General features: G+C 33.6%; 1 protein-coding gene across 1 annotated transcript; it reads left to right on the top strand.

The window, feature by feature from the left end:
• The first annotated feature begins 3,149 nt into the window (after positions 1-3,149).
• Positions 3,150-15,288, top strand: LOC133682313 (importin beta-like SAD2). The gene is made up of 22 exons (XM_062105597.1): positions 3,150-3,450; positions 3,538-3,673; positions 3,768-3,855; positions 4,116-4,265; positions 5,104-5,266; positions 5,934-6,118; positions 6,206-6,379; positions 7,271-7,416; positions 7,889-8,012; positions 8,097-8,277; positions 8,473-8,632; positions 8,710-8,751; positions 9,003-9,121; positions 9,205-9,403; positions 9,982-10,113; positions 10,373-10,476; positions 10,632-10,811; positions 12,186-12,325; positions 12,461-12,600; positions 12,713-12,873; positions 14,155-14,281; positions 14,386-15,288. The coding sequence occupies exons 1-22, from the start codon at positions 3,361-3,363 to the stop codon at positions 14,544-14,546; spliced, it is 3,102 nt and encodes a 1,033-aa protein (XP_061961581.1). The 5' UTR covers positions 3,150-3,360; the 3' UTR covers positions 14,547-15,288.
• The last annotated feature ends 8,113 nt before the right edge of the window (positions 15,289-23,401 follow it).

Below are 23,401 nucleotides of genomic sequence, written 5' to 3'. Positions count from 1 at the left end.
TAAGAGATTTTAAAATATCTTTTATTTATTAAATATTTAAAAAAGTTATACTGTTTTTCTAAAAAAAAATCTAATATTTCATTTCGAATATAAAAATTATAATAAGTTATTAATTGAATTTAAATAATATATGAAATTGAATTCAATTCTACGCATCATTTAGTTGTAAAAATTGATGAATAAGTATAATACATGAAAATGAAAACATGCAGTCTCTTTACCTGGATAATATGATTGATTTTTCTATTTTTCAATCTTACCTAGGGCGGTAATTTTTTTTAATGCTTTTCAAATATATGTTTATCTTAAAAAAATATTAAATTTATTTTTTAAAAAATATTTTTTAATTATTTTGATATATTAAAATTTTTTTAAAAATATTATAATATATTTTCAAGAAAAACATATTTTTTACCCTGCACGAAACACGCTTCAAGTCAATTACAGCGCCCATGTGTGAGGACTTATGCTCACAACTATGCAATTGCAAGGGATTCCAGAACAGATTCAGAAAGTATTATTATCCACGAAACATTCCTTATTTTACCCGAAAAGTGGATTACTAAACGGTCATAATTCAGTAAACTTTGATGGACACTTCTATTTGAAAGTGGCAAAAACCAGCCTCTTCTCCAATAGGACTGTTGAAGAATTCAGCTTAGGTTGTTCTATCTCGAAGCTGTCAAACTTATGAACAGAACATTCTCAGAAGTCATCAAAATGGATCATTATATTCTGTCCTTCGATTTGCTTGCGAAGTTGGAGCAGCCGAGTTTCCTGTCATTTTCTCAGCTTGGTTTTTCTTGCTACGAGCCCAAGACAACCATGGTTATTTCTGCATTGAAACAAGCTTTAGAAAATTCACACTTTCTTAGCTGAAAAGGGCAACCCGGGGTTCCATTGAAGAGACTGGTAGAGGTGGAGGAGGAACTGTATACAAAAGAGTACCATCTGATCATAGAGTTGCAGCAATTAAGAAACTGAAAGAAGCTAACCAAGCAGAAGAAGAATTCCGAGCAGAAAGTTAGCATTATCGGGAAGCTTAATCACATGAACTTGATAGAGATGCGGGGATGTTGTGCAGAGGGAAAGCATAGGCTCTTGGCTTACAAGTGCATGGAGCATGGATCCTTAGCAGAAAATTTGTCTTCAAATGCACTTGATTGGGAAAAGCGGTTTGACATTTCTGTAGGCAAAGGAATTGCTTTGCATTTTAAAATTGTGTTTTACTTTTAAAAAAATATTAAATTAATTTATTCCATCATTTTAATGCAATAAAATAAAAAAAATATTATAATATATTTTTTAATGAAAAATATTTTTCAAAAACACTATATACTATAATACCAAATAATTATTTTTACGAAAGAGTAAATTGATGAAGTTGAGATACTTAAAATTAGGATGCTATATATGTGATGTAAATTCTATCATCTAACAAAAAATTAATAGCTTATATATATAAATATATTCAAAATATCATGACAGATTCTGAATATATATTCTAACTTATTTTTCATTGCAACCTAACATTAAAAAATAATTAATATACCAATGATTTACAAAAAGTAATTAATATGCCAATGAGATAGATGGCATATTTATAACAAGATCCGTGGAAGTTTAATATATACTTAGGTTACAGTTCGCGCTTTGCTATGAGGAGGACAAAAACAAATTAATATAAAAAAGAAAATGCAGACAACACTAATGTTTTATTATTTGTAAGTAAAAGTGTGACAATTAATTTTAAAATCCAGTCAGGTGATCCGCGCTTTGTCTTTGACAGGATACAAAGTTTTTTTTAACTCTAAAAGATAAATGTGCAGTCATTTTCAACATATTTTTGTCATTAAAAAATAAATCCTTATAATGAATTGAAAAACTCATTCATCTATTTAATTAAATAAATTAAAAATTACATACATATCAATAAATGTAAATGCAAAAAAAAAAAGAGTTGTTAATGCTAGGAAAAAATTAAATAAAAAAATTGAAAAATAGATGTGAATTAAGATACTTAATTTTAATTTTATTACACTAGATTGATTGGTTTAATAACTTTATTTGTAGGGGTTAACTTTTTATTTAATTAAATAATAATAATAATAAATATATATATGAAATTTGTTGAATAAATATTATATAAGGTTTCATGAAGAGGACGCTACTAATATCAAAAGAAAAATGTTATATTCTTGGTAGAAAACCAAGTAAAAATTAAACTCTATTCTATTGAAAATATCACATATTCTTTTTATACTTTATTTATTTTAAGTAATTGCAATCAAAATGAATACCCTTCAAGTAGGGCATCCAAATTTTATTTAACCAATCTATTTTAATTAATTTAAATTTAAATTATAAAAAATAAAATTAAAAAAAAGTTAGGCACTTGAAACCGAATGGCTTGACAACCTAACCCAATAAAAAAAAAAACACATGCCTTTAGGCTTGCAGGGTTTAAAAACACAACAATTGATTTCTCTTGTCAAATAAAACTCATTGACATTAAAATTAGTTTTTTTTTCTCTAAAATTAAGTAAATTTCATTAATTTACTTTTAATCAATATCCTTTCTCTTATTTTTTTAAATTTTGTAGGTTTTTTTACAATAATTAATCTTTTGAATTATTTCTATAATTTTATAATACTTCAAAGGATTTATTATAATTTATTTTTAAATTTTAGATAAATAAATTATGTTTTCATGAAGTAAAATATTTGTACGTGCACTTCTTTTATTTTTTATAAGGAAAATTAGCTTGTTGTCTTAGTTTTTAATTAATATTAACAGCTTATTTTATTTTTTTATTTGATATATATTTTTTATTCATTTTATTAAATGTAAAATATCTTTTTTTTACATTAGAAATTAATTTAAAATTCTATTATTATGTGTGTTTGATACATATTATTTTAAAAAAATATTATTTAATTAAAAAAAGATTAAAATAATATTTTTTTTAATTTTTTTTATATTTTTAACATAAACATATTAAATGTTTTTAAAAATATTTTAAAAATATTAATTTAATACTGAAACAATTTGAAGCGGTGAAAAAACAAACTCACATGCATGTCGTAATTCATTGTAGTTAAACAACCGTAAACCCTAATCATTTAAATACAACATTCACTAGCTGTCTCTCTCCGTAACCCGAACACGCACGCACACTTTCTCCCTCTTCTTCTCAGCATTTCCTCCCCCCCCACTACTAAAGCCTAGCTGAAGAAGAAGACGGCCTATCCAGCTAGGGTTTAGACATAACCAAAAAAGAAAAAAAAATCCTGAAGGTTGATAATTTTTTATCCTTTGATCAGTTGGATAATAATAATAATAATAATCATAATAATAATATGGATCTCCCTAGCCTCGCTGTTGTCCTACAAGCTGCTCTTAGTCCCAATCCCGATGAACGCAAAGCCGCTGAGCAAAGACTCGATCAGGTTCAAGATTGAATAATTGATCAATTATAATATTTCTTTATTAGCTTTGCGATAATCAATTCAGTTAAAGATGTGTTTTGATTGCAGTTCCAGTACACTCCTCAGCATCTCGTGAGATTGCTGCAGATTATCGTGGACAATAATTGCGACATGGCTGTGCGTCAAGTAGCTAGTATTCACTTCAAGAACTTCATTGCTAGGAACTGGGCACCCCATGAGCCTGGTATGCTATCCTCGTCGGTTAATTATACCAGCAGATTGTTGTTTTTGATTAGTATATGATTGTTATTGCTTGGTTTTGTTATTATTTATTGTAGATGAGCAACCGAAGGTCTCACATAATGATAAAGCTATGGTGAGGGATCACATCCTAGTGTTTCTTGTGCAAGTTCCACCTCTGTTGAGGTATAATTGTGTGATTTCTACTGTTTTATTGATGATTCTGATTTTTTCATGTTGGGAATTCTCTCTCTCTCTCTCCTGAATTGCAATTTCTTGCCTTTAATTAGTGTTTTGTTGGAAAAATATGATCTCCTGAATTTTTATTTTTTAAATTGTCAAAATTCAACTTTGTTTGTAGAGTGTGTATTGGAATTTAGTGGACCATTGTAGAGGCTTTTCTGATTCTTCTTCTTTTGTATTAAACATCATGCCATGATATATAGGGTACAGCTGGGCGAGTGTATCAAAACAATGATCCATGCTGATTACCCAGAGCAGTGGCCGCACCTTCTGGATTGGATCAAGCATAACTTACAAGATCAGCAAGTTTATGGAGCTCTTTTTGTGTTGAGGATTCTTTCTAGAAAATACGAGTAAGGATGTGCTAGTTGTTCATGTTTTATTTCACTTCCAAGATAATATGCCAATCACTAAGCTTTTTGACCTTTTCTCAAGTTCTGAACATGCTTGTGGTTCTCTATCTTCATTTCATAAATATCTAAACATTGATGTTGGGATCATTTTCCACAAAAAAATAGGAAAGACATATAAATAACTTGCATATGGCCTTTGAGCTTGATATAGCTCAAATATAACGACCCGGTTTTGAACAATGGCCTGTGGTGCTGATGAGAAGTGTGTTCATATAAAATTTTTTTTACCTCTGTATCTTTGCACGTCAAAAAAAAAAGAAGTCATTTCGTGGCTGACTATATAATTGGCACGGATACCTGTGCTTGATAGTTAGTTAGACCGTGTGGATTGGTTTTCCCTTATTTCATCAGTGATGCTGTTTATTATCAGTGAAAAGAATCTTTCCCAGGCAATAAATTGTGGTATGAGAGTCTTGGGACTGCTTTTCAGCCCGCACTTTGGATTTCCAGTAGTGTATTGCAACAGTGTCTGGATGCTTTAAGTGAGCTGTTGTACCAATTTGACTTGGGGATTAGAAAAAACGATCCATTTAAGAATGTTGCAAGAAAGAAAATGTCACAATAGGGTTTGTTTTTGTTAGAATGCTTTGGCACCCATCGTATTCTTCCATGCAGTGAGCACATTGCTTGTGAGTTTGGTTGAAGAGCTCAATAAATTGTCTGATTGGTGGAATTCCATTTGTAATAATTTTTATGTCAAAATCCATATTCACCTTCTTATCTGGGATGTACTACATTAAACATCCATTCTAATATTACCGAACTTTTTTTTTCATAGGTTCAAGTCGGATGAGGAGAGGACACCTGTTTATCGCATTGTTGAGGAGACATTCTCTCATCTCCTCAACATATTCAACAAGCTTGTCCAGATTCCGAATCCTTCTCTGGAAGTAGCAGATTTGATTAAGCTTATTTGTAAAATATTCTGGTCATCTATATATGTAAGTTCTTAAATGGTAGTTACAATAGTTAACATATGTAAATTCCATTTAAGGATTCCTTGTTTATTGGATGCTCCAGTATATCTATCATGGGGAGCATATTCTAATGTGCCTTTTGGAATCGCGGCCACCCCCACCCCCCCCCCCCCCCCCCAATTTTTTTTGCTACTTGACTTGCATTTTGCTCATATTATTGAGATGTTCTGTAAGCCATGCTGAAGTTCCCCTCCATGTTCATCCTTCAGTTCAGCTTATGACAATTATGAAACTTGTTCTCCTGTAATGTTTAGAGCAGTCTTGTACATGTTGTAATTTATACTCATTCAACATGTACTTTAACAACCTACTGCTGTGCTAGGAGAAGAGGACCTAATGTTGGCACTCTTTGCATATGGATATTCATACAAAAACAGTATGTTTAATACTTTTTTACCCTGTTTTAGGAATAAATTAAAGTTTGATCATATCCTATTTCTACCTCCGGCATTCATAAGACATTAAGAGGCTAGGATGCTGTCAAATGATACATATATTATTTGTTAGAACTAGGAAATATCCTAGTGTTGTATGCAGTTTGTTTTTGTAGAAAATTTCTCAGACATGGGCTTCTTACAGTATTTTTGATGTTATGATCTACAAGTTTTAATTTATTGTCACTGATCATCAGTTGGAGATTCCAAAGCAGCTATTTGATCCAAATGTCTTCAATGCTTGGATGGTTCTTTTCTTAACTGTTCTGGAGAGGCCTGTTCCTGTTGATGGCCAGCCTGTGGATCCCGAGCTTAGGAAGTCATGGGGATGGTGGAAGGTGAAGAAATGGACAATTCACATTTTGAACAGGCTATACACTCGGTAATGTTTTGGTTTTTGAAATAAGCTTTAGAGTAGTTGGGATGATCATGTCGTTTATTGTGTCATGACCATTTTAAACACCTGTAGGTTTGGAGATTTGAAACTTCAAAACCCAGAAAACAAAGCTTTTGCCCAAATATTTCAGAAAAATTTTGCTGGGAAGATTTTGGAGTGCCACTTGAATTTATTGAATGTGATACGTGTTGGTGGCTATTTACCTGACAGAGTTATCAACCTAGTTCTTCAGTACCTAAGTAACAGGTTTGTACAATATGCTTTCTCACACATACTGCAGTCATATTTTTGTTCACATTTTACATCCCATTCCTTCTTTCCATTGTCATATATTTCAGCTCCCAGTTTTTTAAAACTCTTTTTGGCAGTGTTCCAAACTAGTTTGTTTCTGCGAACTAGCTGGGGTCGGGAACTTGGGATTGAGGTTTGTTGTTGTTGAATGCACCTGGTTTGGGCAAGTTTGAAATTGAGGCTAGTTGTTGTTGTCATATGCATCATTTTAGGTGTGAGTGGCATGTCTGCTTAAAATCCAAACTGATGCACTCATGAGATTTTTTTTTTCTCATGGCCTTTCCTAGGGTTTGACTCTGTTTTTTGATAGCATCATTTTGCTCATCTTTTTACTGAACTGTTCTTATTTTCCCCTTTGTTTTGGTATGGTAATTCTAAAAGCATTTATCATTTGATTGCAAGATGAAAGAAACTCAAGCACATGTACACAGCAGAAAAATGAACATGCCTTGGTTTCTAAAGCACATGACTTTTATGCCTTTTGCATTATTGTGACAAGTTGTTCACCACAGTTTTATCAATATTTTTTGTTGGGTTTGGCTAATGGGTGCCCTTAGGGCACTTGTTAAGAGGTTAGTTATTATTAGTTTGTGGTAGTTAAATGTTGCAACAATTAGAAAAATTTGAATTCCGAACTTTTCATCTAATTACATCACAAACCCAATGCTTAAGACCCAAATGATGCACTTCTCAAACATTGAACTAGCTACCAATAACTGGTTTCTTAACAAGATCCAAGGGCACCCACTGACATCTCCTTTTTTTCAATTTTGTGTTATGTTGCACTGCTGCTATGGTGTATTGTTGAAGGCTAATGTTGTCACACTGATTTTTGCTCACATGCAGTATCTCAAAGAATAGCATGTACAATCTACTGCAACCAAGACTTGACGTTCTTCTCTTTGAGATAGTTTTCCCTCTTATGTGCTTTAATGACAATGATCAGAAGCTCTGGGATGAAGACCCACATGAATATGTGAGAAAGGGTTATGGTGAGTATCAAAATCTGGATCCATTGCTTGAAAGACTGAAGTGCTTTGGCATTATTGTTGGACTTGTGGGAGGCACTGACCCTGCCATAGAATGCAATAAACCATTTGGTTAGAAAAAGACTCGAGTTTCAAGTGTACTTTTGGGTTTTAAAAATTTGAATAATGTTTTGGAGAATTATTAATTTGATACTTTCAGAGGTGCTTTTCAACATGAATTGATAAACAACAAAAATATCCTTCATTTTTTTTAATAATTAATTAACTGTAGTAATTTGTTAATTAATTTGTGTTTTTATTTTCTTTAAATTTAAAATTGACGCATTACCAGCAACATTACCAAACACTTTCATGAACAATCATGAACCCTTCACAGCCACAGCCACCTTTTCTCCATAAACATAAAAAGTCTACATCATTCCTTAAAAGATCCTGAGTTTTAATGGTGATTCATACATGGCATGCCTTGTTTCAGATATCATTGAAGATTTGTACAGTCCAAGGACTGCTTCCATGGATTTTGTCAGCGAGTTGGTTAGAAAACGTGGGAAGGAGAACCTTCAAAAGTTCATTCTATTCGTTGTGGAAATTTTTAAGAGGTATCTTTCATTTTGAGCTTTAAAATAGATTGAAATATATTTGGATACTTAATGTTTCTCAGATTGATGTTTTCTTTTTTGTAGATATGATGAAGCACCATTGGAATGTAAACCCTATCGACAAAAGGATGGTGCTCTACTTGCTATTGGAGCGCTTTGTGATAAGCTGAAACAAACTGACCCATACAAATCTGAGCTGGAGCGTATGTTAGTGCAACATGTTTTCCCTGAGTTCAGCAGCCCTGCTGGCCACCTTAGAGCAAAGGTTCATTGCTTTTTTAGCTCTTTTTTCTTTGGAATCATTTTTCTGTCTGGCATTTTATATTTTAGCTATAACCTGCTGTTATTGGCTCTGGTACTTTAATGTTAATTGTGTTTCCCAGATTGCAAAGTCTATATGTTAGTTCATTAAAAGTCAGCCTATTATTTATTTATTTATTATTATTGGTGTTGATATTAGGCTGCATGGGTTGCTGGACAATATGCCCACATTAACTTCTCAGACCAGAACAATTTCCGTAAAGCTTTACACAGTGTTGTTTCTGGGTTGCGTGATCCAGAACTTCCTGTGCGTGTTGACTCAGTTTTTGCATTGCGAAGCTTTGTTGAAGCCTGCAAAGGTATGAATCTGCTACACTCTCTAGCTCTCTTTCTATTTCTATCTCTATCTTCTAAATGAATTCTATGTATGACTCAGATTTAAGTGAGATCCATCCGATTCTTCCTCAACTTCTTGATGGTATGTGATTATACTCATTGACAATTCATTTTGGTTTGTTATGACATTAATTTCTGAAGCCAGTTAAGTAGAGCTGGCTTCTCTTTGTTCATAGATCTTTTTTTCTTATCAGTGTCACTGCTTTTTTTGTTGATTTTTTTTCCTTGCATTCAATTCTAAAGGTTATTAATAGCATGTGACCAATTAGCCTTTGTTAAAAAGGTTCTAAAAGTGCTGATGTAACTCATTTATTTTTTCTTCCTCCCATCCAGAGTTCTTCAAACTAATGAATGAGGTAGAGAATGAGGACTTGGTATTTACTCTGGAAACTATAGTGGATAAATTTGGTGAGGAGATGGCACCCTATGCTCTTGGATTATGCCAGAATTTGGTAATACTCATCTGTTCTGATTACATGCTACAGTTGTTGGACATTTGTCTCTGACTGAGACTGACATTACACCTTTATTTCAGGCAGCTGCATTTTGGAGATGCATGAATACTGCAGAAGCTGATGACGAAGCTGACGATCCTGGTGCTTTAGCTGCAGTTGGTTGTTTGCGTGCAATAAGCACAATTCTCGAGTCAGTCAGCAGGCTACCTGATCTTTTTGTCCAAATTGAGCCAACTTTGCTTCCTATAATGCGTAGAATGTTGACAACCGATGGCCAAGGTATGCGAGCATCCATTGGCTTGTCTTATCTTGTCTGAATGGAACCGATTGAATTCTGCGATGACTGATGCTTGGAATATTAGGACTTGCTTGTATCCTTGTGATATGCTCTAATTAGTAGAATTTTTATTTTTTTCTAGTCATTCTGGTTCTGCTTGCCAATCTGGCTGTCTCAGATCCAGTGAGATTGGTTTGTGATGCGGTTTGAAGGCCAGTTGAGTTCTCTTTCTCCTGCTCACTCTTGGCAATCCAGTCTTCTTTCCTGTTACTCTCCTGGGAATGAGACACCTATGCCTTGTAGCATGTAAATCTATATCCTGTGTTAGCTTGTCACTTGATTGGAAAAATACTAAAGCAGGACCATAAAGTGTTTTGAAAACTTAGACTTTGCAATTGAATTCCCATCTTCATGTTTTTCCTTGAAACTTGCAAGAAGAATTTTAATTTTATCCTTGAAATCTATTCTGGGCCTAAATATCTGGTTAAAGCTTAATTGTCTCTGATGGCATGATATTGATCGAACCTTTTGTTCTATTGGTGAACTTGTGAAATTGAACTCTTTTTATATCTTTCTGCAGAGGTGTTCGAAGAAGTTTTGGAAATTGTTTCATATATGACCTTTTTCTCTCCGATGATATCTACAGAGATGTGGTCTCTTTGGCCCTTGATGATTGAAGCACTGGCAGATTGGGCAATTGATTTCTTTCCAAGTATGTATTTAGTTCATTGACTTCTTCTGCCACTCGTAACATCTTGGTAGCTAATGCTGTCTTTGGTTTTTATACCCTCATTGATATGATTTGCTAAATGTATTAGGAAATTAATGTTTCTAAACTGCTACCATTATTTACTAGCTTGAACAAGATAACAAAATCGAGGGTTTGTGATTGAATGAATTAAATTTGTATTATGATGCTTTTAAATTTTTAGTCCTTGTGACAGTTCTCATGCTGTTATGCTCTGCTGCAGACATTCTGGTTCCCTTGGACAACTATATATCCAGGGGGACTGCACATTTCCTTGCATGCAGAGAACCAGATTACCAACAAAGTCTTTGGAAAATGATTTCATATGTGAGTTATTCTAGAATCATTAAATGCTTTTTTTTTCTTTTGCTAATTGTGCAATTGAAGCATGCAGAATGAAGAGACTATTTTCTTGAACATTCTTTAATTTATTTTATCTACTTATCTTTGTTTTTTGGTCTATGTTTTTTGTTCTTTTGCAGATCATGGCAGATAAAAACTTGGAAGACAATGACATAGAACCAGCACCAAAGCTTATTGAAGTGGTTTTTCAGAACTGTAAAGGGCAAGTGGATCAGTGGGTTGAGCCATATATGAGAATCACTGTTGAGCGGTTGCGTCGAACTGAGAAATCATACTTGAAATGTCTTCTTATGCAAGTGGTAAGGAATTATAATGGTACTTTACAAATCTTTGATGCATGACTTTTCCTTTTTTATCATACTTTACCCCCCGAACTCCTTTGATGATACTTTGCCCCCTGAACTCCATATCCTGCTCCTTTTTCTCTTGGGGATTGCTTATTTCCCAGGCTTGACTTTTTCAAGTAGTTTGAACTATGAACATTCACCTCGTACTAGGTTTGAGTAGGAAGTCAGTATTCCTGACCTTGACTATGAGCAGACAGGCCTAGAGTTTGTGTGATTGTGGAACAGGCTCGTGTTTCACACTATAACTAATCATGTAAGGTTTTTTTTTGTTTTTAATTATGAATTTTAGGTCTTTATTGGTAAACAGGCAGTGTCGGATTTTGGGCCTTGTTATGATAATGAAGGTAATTTTTGATTGGTACTTCACACTCTTTGGAATAAACACATAATGTTGCTTTGGCTATTCATCATTATTGATATATTGGAAGCTGGCTTGTCAAGGATTCTCCATGGGATAATGGATATTGTAATTTCATGTTATTTTATCAAAGATCCATTTCTTGAGAAATTTGAGATTGTTCAGTCCACTTCATTCCCAGGGAATTTCTGCCTCCGATAACCTCTTATACTTTTAAAATTATGTTTGTCTTTGAATGTGTTCTCTCTATGTGACCGAGAGTCAGTCAACTATCGATGGTGACACCAAAATTTTCATTTGACAACCTGAACTATCCCTTCTAACTGATAGATTTATAAAACAAGGCACCTATTAAAATTCCATGTCACATGCATTCTTGATGTTGGGGCAACAGAAGAATTTATTAGATCTGCCACGTCCTAGTTAATCAATATTCTACAGAGAACATTTTAATTTGTTATTGTAAGTTTTATACTACTCAGTTTCCTAGTTGGGGTAGGAATATGGGTTCCTGTTGCAACTGTATGCGTTGGGTTAGTTCCATTCTCGGTGGAGTTCACTTATGGGTCTTTGGGTTATATGTTATAACTCTCAAGTTTCTTGAATTGCCTGAAAAGAATTATTTTGTGAACTGATTAATCTTTATCTACGAAGTATCATCCCACACTTGATATAAGCATGTGTCACAGATATTGCACCTTTTTTTTTTCTCTCTCTTGCATACAAACCTATACTAGGCTATCCTGATTTATGGCTTCTGAGAGGTGGGAAATCGAAATCTGACATTCAGATTTATTTGATATTCTTGTAAAAATGTCTTATTTTGAGGTAGCTAGTAGTTAATGCTTTTGGTAGCTTAACAAGATCACTCCCTTTTAAGTGAATTTCTTTTTTGTCTGTAGTAGGCTACCCATTGTATTTGAATTGAGATTTTGTTAAAAGGATACCCTTCTGAATTTTCTGTGCAGGTTGCGGATGCTCTTTACTACAATCCAGCTTTGACCCTCAGCATATTGCACAAACTTGGTGTTGCTACTGAGATCTTCAATCTATGGTTCCAGATGTTGCAGCAAGTGAAAAAGAGTGGTGTACGGGCAAATTTTAAAAGGTAACTTTTCTTAAACTTTTATTCTCTATCCTTGGGCTTCATATGAGCTGTAAAGTGGTGGTCTATTTTTCTCATATTCTCATTAAATGGTTTCTAAGATTTGGTGGAGCATACTTAGTGATTTCTGTGGCGCAGGGAACATGATAAGAAAGTTTGTTGTTTGGGATTGACATCACTACTTGCTCTCCCTGCGGATCAATTGCCAGGAGAGGCTTTGGGGCCAGTTTTCACAGCCACTCTTGATCTCCTAGTTCAATACAAGGATCAACTTGCAGGTCGGACTCTGTCTTTCTCTCTTCTGCCTGGTTTTTCCCACTGCCATGATCTTTCTTCATTATATGTTAGGTAGAATATTGATATTCTTATGTACATTATGTGTTGGGACAGAAGCTGCCAAGGAGGAAGAAGCTGAAGATCTTGGTGATATGGATGGTTTCCAGACTGATGACGAAGATGATGATGGTGATGGGTCTGATAAAGAAATGGGAGTTGATGCTGAGGATGGGGATGAAGCTGATAGCATTAAACTTCACAAGTTAGCTGCACAGGTGTGATCATTTTCTCATATTTCATTCTTAATGAGAATCCATGGCTTTTTAACCCCATATTTTCTTCAGTATGCTGGTGATATTGGTAGCCTTGATCTATATTTTGTTTTTATTGGAAATGAATATTAAGCATACTGTACATATCGCTTCCATCTTAAAATCCAGTGTGTTTAAAAGAGAAATCAATTTACTCCCTATCCCAGGAGAATGCATACGTTCTCAATTTAATCCAATTTGAATTGCATGTCCTTGCTGAAAAAGTCAAAGCATGTACTTTATCACCCTCAGTTCCTGCATTTCCCCTTACATTTCCCTCCTAATTTCTTTCATGGTCGCTTTTATTAAAGCACATTATTAAGTGCACGCTGGCAATGCAAGTTGATTCAATGATTCTCCTCTGAGCCTGAACTTTTTCTAAGAGAACAGCATGTTGAAAATCTAAAATTTTGTGAGGTCAAAGATCCATTTTAGAAAGAGTAAAACTGTCTGTCATGATTATTTTTTAACAAATGGCACAAATAGACAATTAATAAATTCCCAAAGAGTTTACTAAAATTACAATGCTTGCCATTGTCTCCATTCGTGATTTATTCGTTAGGTTTTCTTTGTGATATGTGACATCACTCTTGGAAAACCAGCAATTGGTTGACGGTGTGGCCGCCGCCTTGATATAAAAAATTTCAAACTGGTATTTGGTTGGTGTTTTATGAGCCCAATCATTTCATTATAACACGGTACAGCAGCTTGCCAAGTGCTCTGGAGTTTGTCCAGTGCCTGTACCCTTGATAGTCCACGATGAAGGTGAAACAAATGGAGCCAGCTTCTCTTATATCTGCTTGCCCATTTATATGATATTGCATGACCAAAATGTTGCCATGGCTCATAAGTGTTCTGACCTTGCAATTGATTTCCTTATGCGATCTCCATTCACTTTAAGCCATATATATACCTTGATTACTGTATCTCACAGGTGAACTTCTGTGTTGGGATTGCTAATTTACGCCGATTATATCTTTTTCCATATTGATTTGCTATGTTATTCAAGATGCATTGAGCTATAACTTGGTAGCCTGGATGGATTTTACATGAGATCGATTTCAAATTTCTCTTCATATCAAACTAATTTTTAAAACCTTGGTTTATGGAGAAAGCTGAGTTGGTCAGTGAATTCTGATCGAAGTTTCACTGAACTGCTTGTTTTATGTTTTTCCTCACCTCTTTTATACTCGACACATTCTTGGGCATTTTACTCAATCATCACCTGCTATGTGTATACCACAGGCAAAATCTTTCCGCCCACATGATGAGGATGATGATGACTCTGACGATGACTATAGTGATGATGATGAGTTGCAATCACCGATTGACGAGGTGGACCCTTTCATTTTCTTTGTGGACACTATCAAAGGCAAGGGGAACCTCTTTTGCGATAGTACATAAGAGAAGATTTAAGACTAATTCTTGGTGCCATCTAACCATGACCTTTTGTTGTTTTTGGTTCTGTTGAATCAGCCATGCAAGCATTGGATCCATTAAGGTTCCAGAACCTTACACAGACACTTGACTTTCATTTTCAAGCGCTGGCAAACGGTGTTGCCGAGCATGCTGAGCATAGGAGGGTAGTGATTGGAAAAGAAAAATTGGAGAAGACATCTGCTGCCGGTGCTTTGTAATTTAGAGGTTTGGAGGCCTTGTGGTCAAAGTTGTTCATTGCTGTCCAGTTCATGCATACTGCATTGGAGTCATTGCCATTCTCATAAAAGCATTTTTCTTAGTTCAATGGTCACAGAAGTCAGTCAGACCTGAAGAATTTTCAGGCTGAAGTTATGGTGGAGCTTTGCACATTTGAGTTCCCAATTAGTCTGCAGATTGTGGGATTAGTGGGCTGTGACTTTCTCTGCCATGGGTTCAGGTTAGTCATTGTTTGGCGAGTCTGGTCAATTCTACTTCAGAAGAGGCCTGTCACGGCTAGTTTGTGTTATTCTCTTTGTTTCTCCTGTTGTAATTTGTGTTTGGGCTTTTTGGGGGGAAGAGATTCTTTTGTTTTAATCTCCTTTCCACTCTCACCTCTTCCCGGGGTTGATTTGAGCCCCCATTGGCCCGCTTGTGTTTGAAATCAAGAAGTACCACATGCATAGAGTTCATGTCATAGGGATGGGAATCATTTTGGAGCGGTCAACCATGTAATGATAATTTTTTCCTATAAAAAGTAGCCAATATTCTTTTTTTCTAGCCTTCCTATTTTTGTCCCATTCTGTAACGAGTATAGTCTGCAAACATTAAGGAACATCGATCCGCATGGGTTTTTGGAGTTTTGGGGCTTGCTGCAGAGGCTTTCCAAGGGTAGCTTGCTGCTGGCTGTAAAACAGTTAGTATTCTTTATATAATGTGGTGGGAAGAGAAGATTGGTTTGTATATGATAAGCTCATTTTCATAAATCATCCTGGTAAAACCTAGATTTCTCTTTTGCTGCCGGCTTGCATGGTCTTGATACGATTTACATGGTTTCCTGGTTTGTACCGTGCCTGTGCATTCTTGCTTGAAATAGTGATCTGGTTTGTCAATGGAAATGGTGTTTTCCTGTGATGAGTTCCACGGATAAATGGCTGCCAGCTGCATAGGAACTAAAGAAAAATGGCCTTGCAAGGTTTAAGTAATCACAGTCTGCCATTCTCGTAGAATTATTTCTGAGGAATCACGTTTGAATGTCGCTGGGGAATTGGATTGTTACAACTCAGTGGAGGAACAAGAGGAGAAGAAGCTGAATAACATGGTAGTTAAATGAATTATTCATGGGAAATTAGCTATGTAAGCCAAGGTGAAGGTTGCCACGTGAGATTCAAGCAATAACAAATGAATTCAACCTTAGCTCACTGGTCAGAATTTAGATTTGTTTTCTAAAATTTATCAATTTAAGTTTTATAAACCTAAAAGCCATTGAAGATTTACATGGTCATTAACTTCAGGTCTTATGTGATTAATTAAGACAGGTGCAAGTTAGCCTGGATATCCATATTAATAAAAAACAAATTAATTTCTTTTTAACCTCCATCTAACCTAAATAGAAAGTCATGCTCTCTCTTTTTCCATCAAACTATATTAAGCTTCCTTTACATGAATTCAAAAATGATTTCTATACTTTATCACGGATTTTTTTCTTGTAAAATATGAAATAATATGCTTTCCTTGTATGAATTTATCTTGTGTACACCGTAATATATTAGAGGTGATTACGGGATGAGTTCAGCCTCTCAATTATGTAACAAAGTCTGTTTCAACTTACTTACAAGTAAAATCTTCACTTTTGTCACTTATAAAGGGAGAGAGAATATATAGAACCACAAAAAGAAAAGAGACGAATAAAGAGTCAAAGATGACATAAATGCGAGAGGACTATTAATTAATGCACTATAAATGATCAAAATCATCACCCTTTGCGACATTTCTTCTCATTTTTTAATTTTCCTGTTTTTAAATTCTGATTAGTGGATGCTGCTGCTTGGAGAGGAATCTTCATCACCAGCTAACAGAAAGTGATTAATGCAGAAGATGATTAGCCAAAACAGCGTCCACCTATCTCGTTATCATGAAACAATGACAACCCACCGACCCAATAAAAAATCCCTCTTAACTAGAAGACAATCTCTCAGCTCTCAGGGATTTGATGTTTATTAACACTGTGTGGTAAAGAAAAAAAAGGCTGGCATTATAATAATAAGAATTTAGGTTTGAGTAAGGCTTGCTTCTTCATGCCCTCAAGGCAATGCTATCCATGATGGACCTCTTCTTGTTTCTGTGTTCTATAGAGTGTTAAGGAAGTTGTTGATCTTTCCATTTGTTCGTGGAATCTATAGAAGAAAAAAAACCCTTCAAAATATACTTTTCAAAACCTTGAGAGGACAAAAAGTTGACTCTCCCGATCGAATCCAAATATTATTTAGTCTTTCTTCACTGGGAGGGAAATACTTTCCCTTCGTGCCTGCCTGGAAGTTTGCAATGATACAAGCACAGATCCATTGCACAACCATACAGAGGAAAAAAAGTTCAAGTACATACCATTGTTTACATGAATCAAAGCTCTCATGATTCATAAATATATTCTCTCAGCTGAATGTGCTCAAAGATTTGAAAGCTAATGTCCTCGGAAATCAACTTCATTAATCTTTCACTTTTCTCTTTGTCATATATAATCTAAACTAAACCTCATGAGATTTTTCAATAAACAGTCAAGTCCAAGGGACATCTTTTAATCAACAGCACGAACCAAGTTATGGTATAGCCCTGTTCAATCGACGATATGAAAAAAACCTATGCCCACGGGTTGCTGCTGCTGTCAAGAGAGATGTTCGACAATAATATAAATTATATCTTTAAACCTTACTTAATAGTTTAAATTATTAAATTGAGATGATTTTTTTACATGGTATCAGAACCTTAATGACTAAGTGGTCACGAGTTCGGATCTCACAATCTTTATTTATTTGATAAAAATTAAACACATGATAATATAAACTTGTGCAAGTTTCAAGTTTAAAAGGTTTTAATTTGAGGGGATTTATTAGAAAATAATATAAATCATATATAAAACCTTGCCTAACATCTTAAACTATATCATAAGGCCTCACAAATCTATATATGATTTTATATGATATTATGTCACCACGTTTCAACAATAGTACTAAATCTTTCATAATACTAAGTTTCGATATACAAAAAATGGCTTAATTAAAATGTTGGCAAAAGAATATTAAATGGTAGCAGCCGCTGCACACAACTAGAAGCTTATCTTCATACTGGAAGGTAAGCTCTCCACATTTAAAATTAATTAATTAGTGCATTTCAAGTCATTTTTTGTATCAAACTCAGCGGGGTGACCTTTGCTTTGGAAACAAGTGATCTAAAAGACGTGATTAGATTCCACCAATTGTCCGAGAAAGACATGCACTATAATGATAAGTAATAAACAGCCATGCAATGCTCTATAGCAGGACTGACTTTTTGACATTTATGTTCCCTCCTCTCCTTTGGTTTCCCACTGACACGGTCAAAGGTTCTTTAACTTCAACCTCATGTGTTGCCTCCATGTCTGATATATATTAAATTACGCGTGCATTAATTAGCTGAATTACGTATTTTCTGCTTTCTAATTGGCTCAGCCCAACAATGAATTATTTCTCAAAAATCTTCGAAAACCTTGCTTCCAAGTAATTGATCTTGTTAGAATTGGATCTTTGCTGAGAAGGATAAGGACGCGATGATTAATGGTTGGTATGGTGGCATGCTTCTTGCAATTATATATCATGCCTTTCTATTCAGGATTTCTTAGGGAATTTTATTTTCCACAGCTTGATTTAACTGGTATATATAACGATAGCAGTGGTCCAAATGCTTTTCTTTCCACTGGATCAGGGAAACTTGTCTCTCAAATTTCCTTCTATAAGACATAACTAACCACATTAGATTATTCCCCTGTTAAGTTCCCAGTATCTGCAGAATCATCCAAATTATACTAAATTAAATCAGTAGAAATATTTGAACCATTTGAAGTCCCTCTTGTCAGACTGTTCACTTTTTGTTTAGCTTATACTTGCCCGGAACCCTAATCTTGTTATAGACATTAATATCGTGCCACTTTGCCACGTTTTCCCTTCCTTTCCTCACTGGCTTGACATGTACAACTTTGCCCGGAACCCTAATCTTGTTATATCCATGTAACAATATTAGAAAGCCAAATAGAAGAGTTTATCCACCATAATTTAAAAACTCGTACTTAAAAAAGAAAGGAGTGTTTCTTTTCAATATAAAATAGATTTTTTTTTTATTCATTTTCAAACTACATCAACACAACACAACACAACACATGTATCACTATCAAATTTGAGTTTTGAAGTAAAAATGCGTGGTACGAAATAAATCACTTTGAGAAAACAAGTTGCATAGTGAAAATGATGGGAATCTCCTATGGTGATAGCGACATGCATGAATGGATTGTATGCTTTTACTAGCACTTCATATTTTACTTCGAGAGCCCACCCAGGTGCAATCTTACTAGATAGGTGAATTGTAACAGGAGAAAGGGCACCACCTTTCATAATCTAGAGATAAGGATTTCAAGTTTCAACAAATAACTAAGGATTTAAGCCAACAAAATATGACCATTAACACATCTTTCTAATGGGAAAGCTCCTCCTTTCGAGTGTAACCTTCTACCTAATGACGACGGGAAAAAGTGATCAGAATTGAAAGATCCAAGTTCGATCGATTATCAAAAAGGCAAACTTGCATTATTTCTAGAGACCGCTTAATAAAAAGACATGACTTGAAAGATATTTCGGAAAGGAAAATAAGATAAAAGGACTCATCCTAGAAATCACCCTCAGTTCATTTCTTTTCTCATAAGGGTGTAATCGGTTGTCTCAGTACTGGTCTGGCCACGAGATCTACGCGATTGTCCAAGCTTTCTACACACACACACACAAATTTTAAATTAAAATAGGTAGTTAATATATATTAGAACTTTAATGAATGGATAAGAATTTCTCTTCTAATTAATATAAAATTATTACAAAGTAATAATAATAGGTCTCTATATAAGTTTTAAACTCCATGATTGATATATATATATATATATAATTAAACTTGTTTGGACAAGAATTTTAGTATCTTACGAAGCCAAACATTATAAGCACAGGTGAAACGTTAGACTAGTTAAACAATATTACACGTGACATTATCAACTAATCAAACTTAATGTAGATATACATATACAAACATAGAAACAAAATTAGGTAGAAATTTCATGTTGTGATTAAAACAAGCTAATAAAGGAATAAAATGGGAATATCTAATATTCACCCATCAATCCATTCAAAAATTAGTAGAGCTAGATAAGAACAAAAAATAGTTTTATACAATGTTAAAGAATCATCTCAACTTAAAAATTTAAACTGTTAGGTGAGGTCTCAAGATATGATTTATATTATTCTCTAATACACATCTTCAAGTGAAAACCTTTTAAGTTTAAAACTTTCATAGACCCATGCATACTACCTTATACTTAATTATTTTTATCAAATAAATAAGGATGATGAGATTCGAACTCATGGTTGTTTGGTCATCAAAGCTCTTATACCATGTCAAAGAACTATTTCAACTTAAAAGTTTAAGTTATCAGGTGAGATTTCAAGATATAATTTATATTATTATTTAATACACGACGAGTGCAATCCAGCATTAATAATTAATTTTGAAGTGTTTTCATAAATCGGTGGAGTTTTGCACTAAATCTATTTTTGAGGTCAATTTGTTAATTAAAATAGATTAGTTGAGTTTCTAGCTTGGCTTTGGATCTTTGTATTTGGTGTTGTATCTATCGAGCCACCCCTTTGTTGGCTCTGCTTTTCTTTGATATGATTTCTTCTCTTTTTTAAAAAAAGAGAAAAGTCTAACTATTCAAACCTGTGTTTGGGGACGTGATCAATATAATATATATATATAACAAATTGAAAGCTATCACGATAATGATGCTAACCAATTGCATACCACAATATTGCTTTAGTGAAGATAAGGTGAATGGACTTTAATTTGGACATAGTAATAAATTGGTACATGCATGTGGCCTACGAGATCGCTTAAATATTTCTCTGTTCGTGGCTCTCATCTCTTCTAACTAAGCACTTGGTAAATAAATATATAAAATATATGCGCTCTCTCTCTCTCTCGTGTGTGTGTGTGTGTGTGTGTATGCTAGCTAGTATTTATGCATGATGCTAATTCGAAAGTTCAAAAATCCAATCGAGTAGCACAAACGAAACAAACTTCGCTCTTGATTACTCACGAGATAGATAGATTTCTATATATTCTTGTATACCAAGATTTTTAAGTTTTCTTCTTTCGTTAATGAGGACGAAATTTGAGCACTTTAATCAGTTTACATTTTTCAGAATATGATAAAATGTTATTTCGTATCATGCAGCTAGAACTCAAGAACAATAAACAATCCTGTTTTCAGAGCTAGTTCCTATCAAAAAATATATATATATAAATCATATCTTGAAATTTCATGTAATTAACAGTTTAAATTTTTAAGTTGATATAGTTATTTGACATGGTATCAGAGTCTTGATGACGAAGTAATCACGAATTCAAATCTCACAATTTTTATTTATTTGATAAAAATTATACACAAGATAGTCAAGGTTAGCGCAAGTTTCAAGTCCAAAAGATTTTTACTTGAGGGGATATATCAAAAGATAATATAAATCACCTCTTAAAATTTAATCTAATACTTTAAGCTTTTAAATGAAAATGATTCTTCAACGATTCCATATTTTATTCTCGTTGTTTTATTGATGAAACTGAGCTTAAGAAGCGTGGACATGAAGATGAAGAGAAAGAGAAGAAAGGCTGGACACCATTCCAGAAACCAATGATCTGGACTGTCCACAGACAATATAGAACCCCACCAGTGACCCCAAATGGGTGCTTCTTGTGATCAGTGTAATCGTGGGCAAAATTAGGTTGGCGTTTCTTCATCAATTGTAATCATCCATAAATTAGGTTGGCGTTTCTTCAGAGAATATGAACCTCTAATTCCTAATAAGAAAAAATGGTGGATTATGGATAATCAATTTATCAGCATAATCCATTACATGTACACCACGTTTCCCTCCTTTCGTCTCAATCAAGCCACGTTATCGTTTTCTGTCAACGTGAGCCTTAAGGAGCTCTCCTGATAGAACACGCACAAAAAGTAGGCGGCTAAAGGGACTCGTTACTAGGGAGGGCACCAATATATATATATTTTTAGCAAATTACTATAATTTTCGTATTTTCTCTCGAGCTTTTTCATTCAGAGAAAAGGCGTTCGATATTTAGCAGGGTCTTGAAATTCCTTTTCAATTTAAAAACTGGATGAAACATCATTAATGATTTCTTTCGTTAAGGAAAAGCTTTCTTCAGCTTGAAAATTACACGAAACCACTTTACTTTTTGAGAAAATAAAAATAGAAAAACTCAAAAAAATTGTTTTAATTTTAAAAATGAGTTTTCTTTAATACTTTTATATTAACTTTCAAGCACCAAGCAACCAATAAAATCATTACTAAAGATGTTTCCGTAATTCAGTGCTTTGCATGTCTTGATTAGGTCGCCTTAATTAGGTTGATGGACTCGGTTTGACATGGATTTAGACTTTTCTTTTTATTTTTTTTTCTATGAATGGGATAAAAAAATTAAGGAAAGTACAAAAGATAGCCATTAGGATATGGATTTTAAAGCAATTCCAAACCAGCAAAAACAACACTGGAAAAAATCGAAGCTAGGATAAGAAGGTCATTTCCATATATAGTTGTAGTGTGAAAAGTGCTTGGGAGAACTGATCCTGTTGCTGATAGAAATGTGTTCATTAGTAAAACCCATATAATTTATTTTTAAATAAAAATATAGTTATTAAAGAATCATCTCAACCTAATAGCTTAAACTGTTAGATGAGGTTCCATGATATAATTTATATTAATATTCTCTAACACACCCTCTCAAGAGAAAGTCTTTTGAACTTGAAACTTGTATAGACTCATATTATCTTGTGCTTGATTTTTATCAAATAAATATGGATTGTGAGATTCGAACCCGTGACCGCCTTGTCATCAAGACTCTGATACCATATTAAAGAACCATCTCAACCCAATAGCTTAAACTATTAGGTGAAATCCCAATATATAATTTATATTATTCTCTAACAATAATAGCTTATGATTGTTGAAATTTTGAAAAGTTAAACATCTGTTATTGTTGTTGTTGTTGTTATAAGAAAAGAATCAAAATATTTTTTAGTTGAATAAGAGTCAGATTTTGATGCTGATGGGTTTTCTCATTTTGAAGTTTAAAGATATGATAAAATTGGTTTATGATTTTATATGAAAGCTATATTTTAAGTCTCAGACAATATTTTTTATAAATAGCTAGAACTTGTATTTTACAACTTATTCAGTTGAGATATATGATGTTGTGATATCACCTGTCAAAATCCATAGTTAATATAAGTTTTTCATCACATTCCTACTCGGTGAAGTCATCATATCTTTGTTCATCTTATCAAACATTGCAATAGGAGATAAAGAAAAGAGAATACAAAATAGAGAAAAATAATAATTTTATTTTTTAAATAAAATAGTAGATGAATTCCATGACAATATCTTATGAACAATTTTAGATACCATGATAGTACATCTAATAAAGGCCTAGGTATATTTGACACTCATGACTCCACTGATGCAACCATATATGACTCAACATATAATTGCACATATAGGTATCACATCTCCATCAGTATATTAACATTGACCTCGATCATCATATCTCAATCCATCTTACATCAATCCACAGTATATTAGTTCATTACAAGCATAATGATTGTATTTTTTTATTGTATTGTGACTTATTTGTATTAATGTAAGTTTAACTAAATTCTTAATTGTACTATGAATTTTATTTTTATTTCATTTATTGTTGTTGATAAAATAATTTT

The sequence above is a fragment of the Populus nigra genome, chromosome 2 (genome assembly GCF_951802175.1).
Source record: "Populus nigra chromosome 2, ddPopNigr1.1, whole genome shotgun sequence".
NCBI classification, from domain to species: domain Eukaryota; kingdom Viridiplantae; phylum Streptophyta; class Magnoliopsida; order Malpighiales; family Salicaceae; genus Populus; species Populus nigra.
The sequence above is the reverse complement of the archived record's forward strand: the minus strand, read 5'-3'. Positions and strand labels throughout refer to the sequence as shown.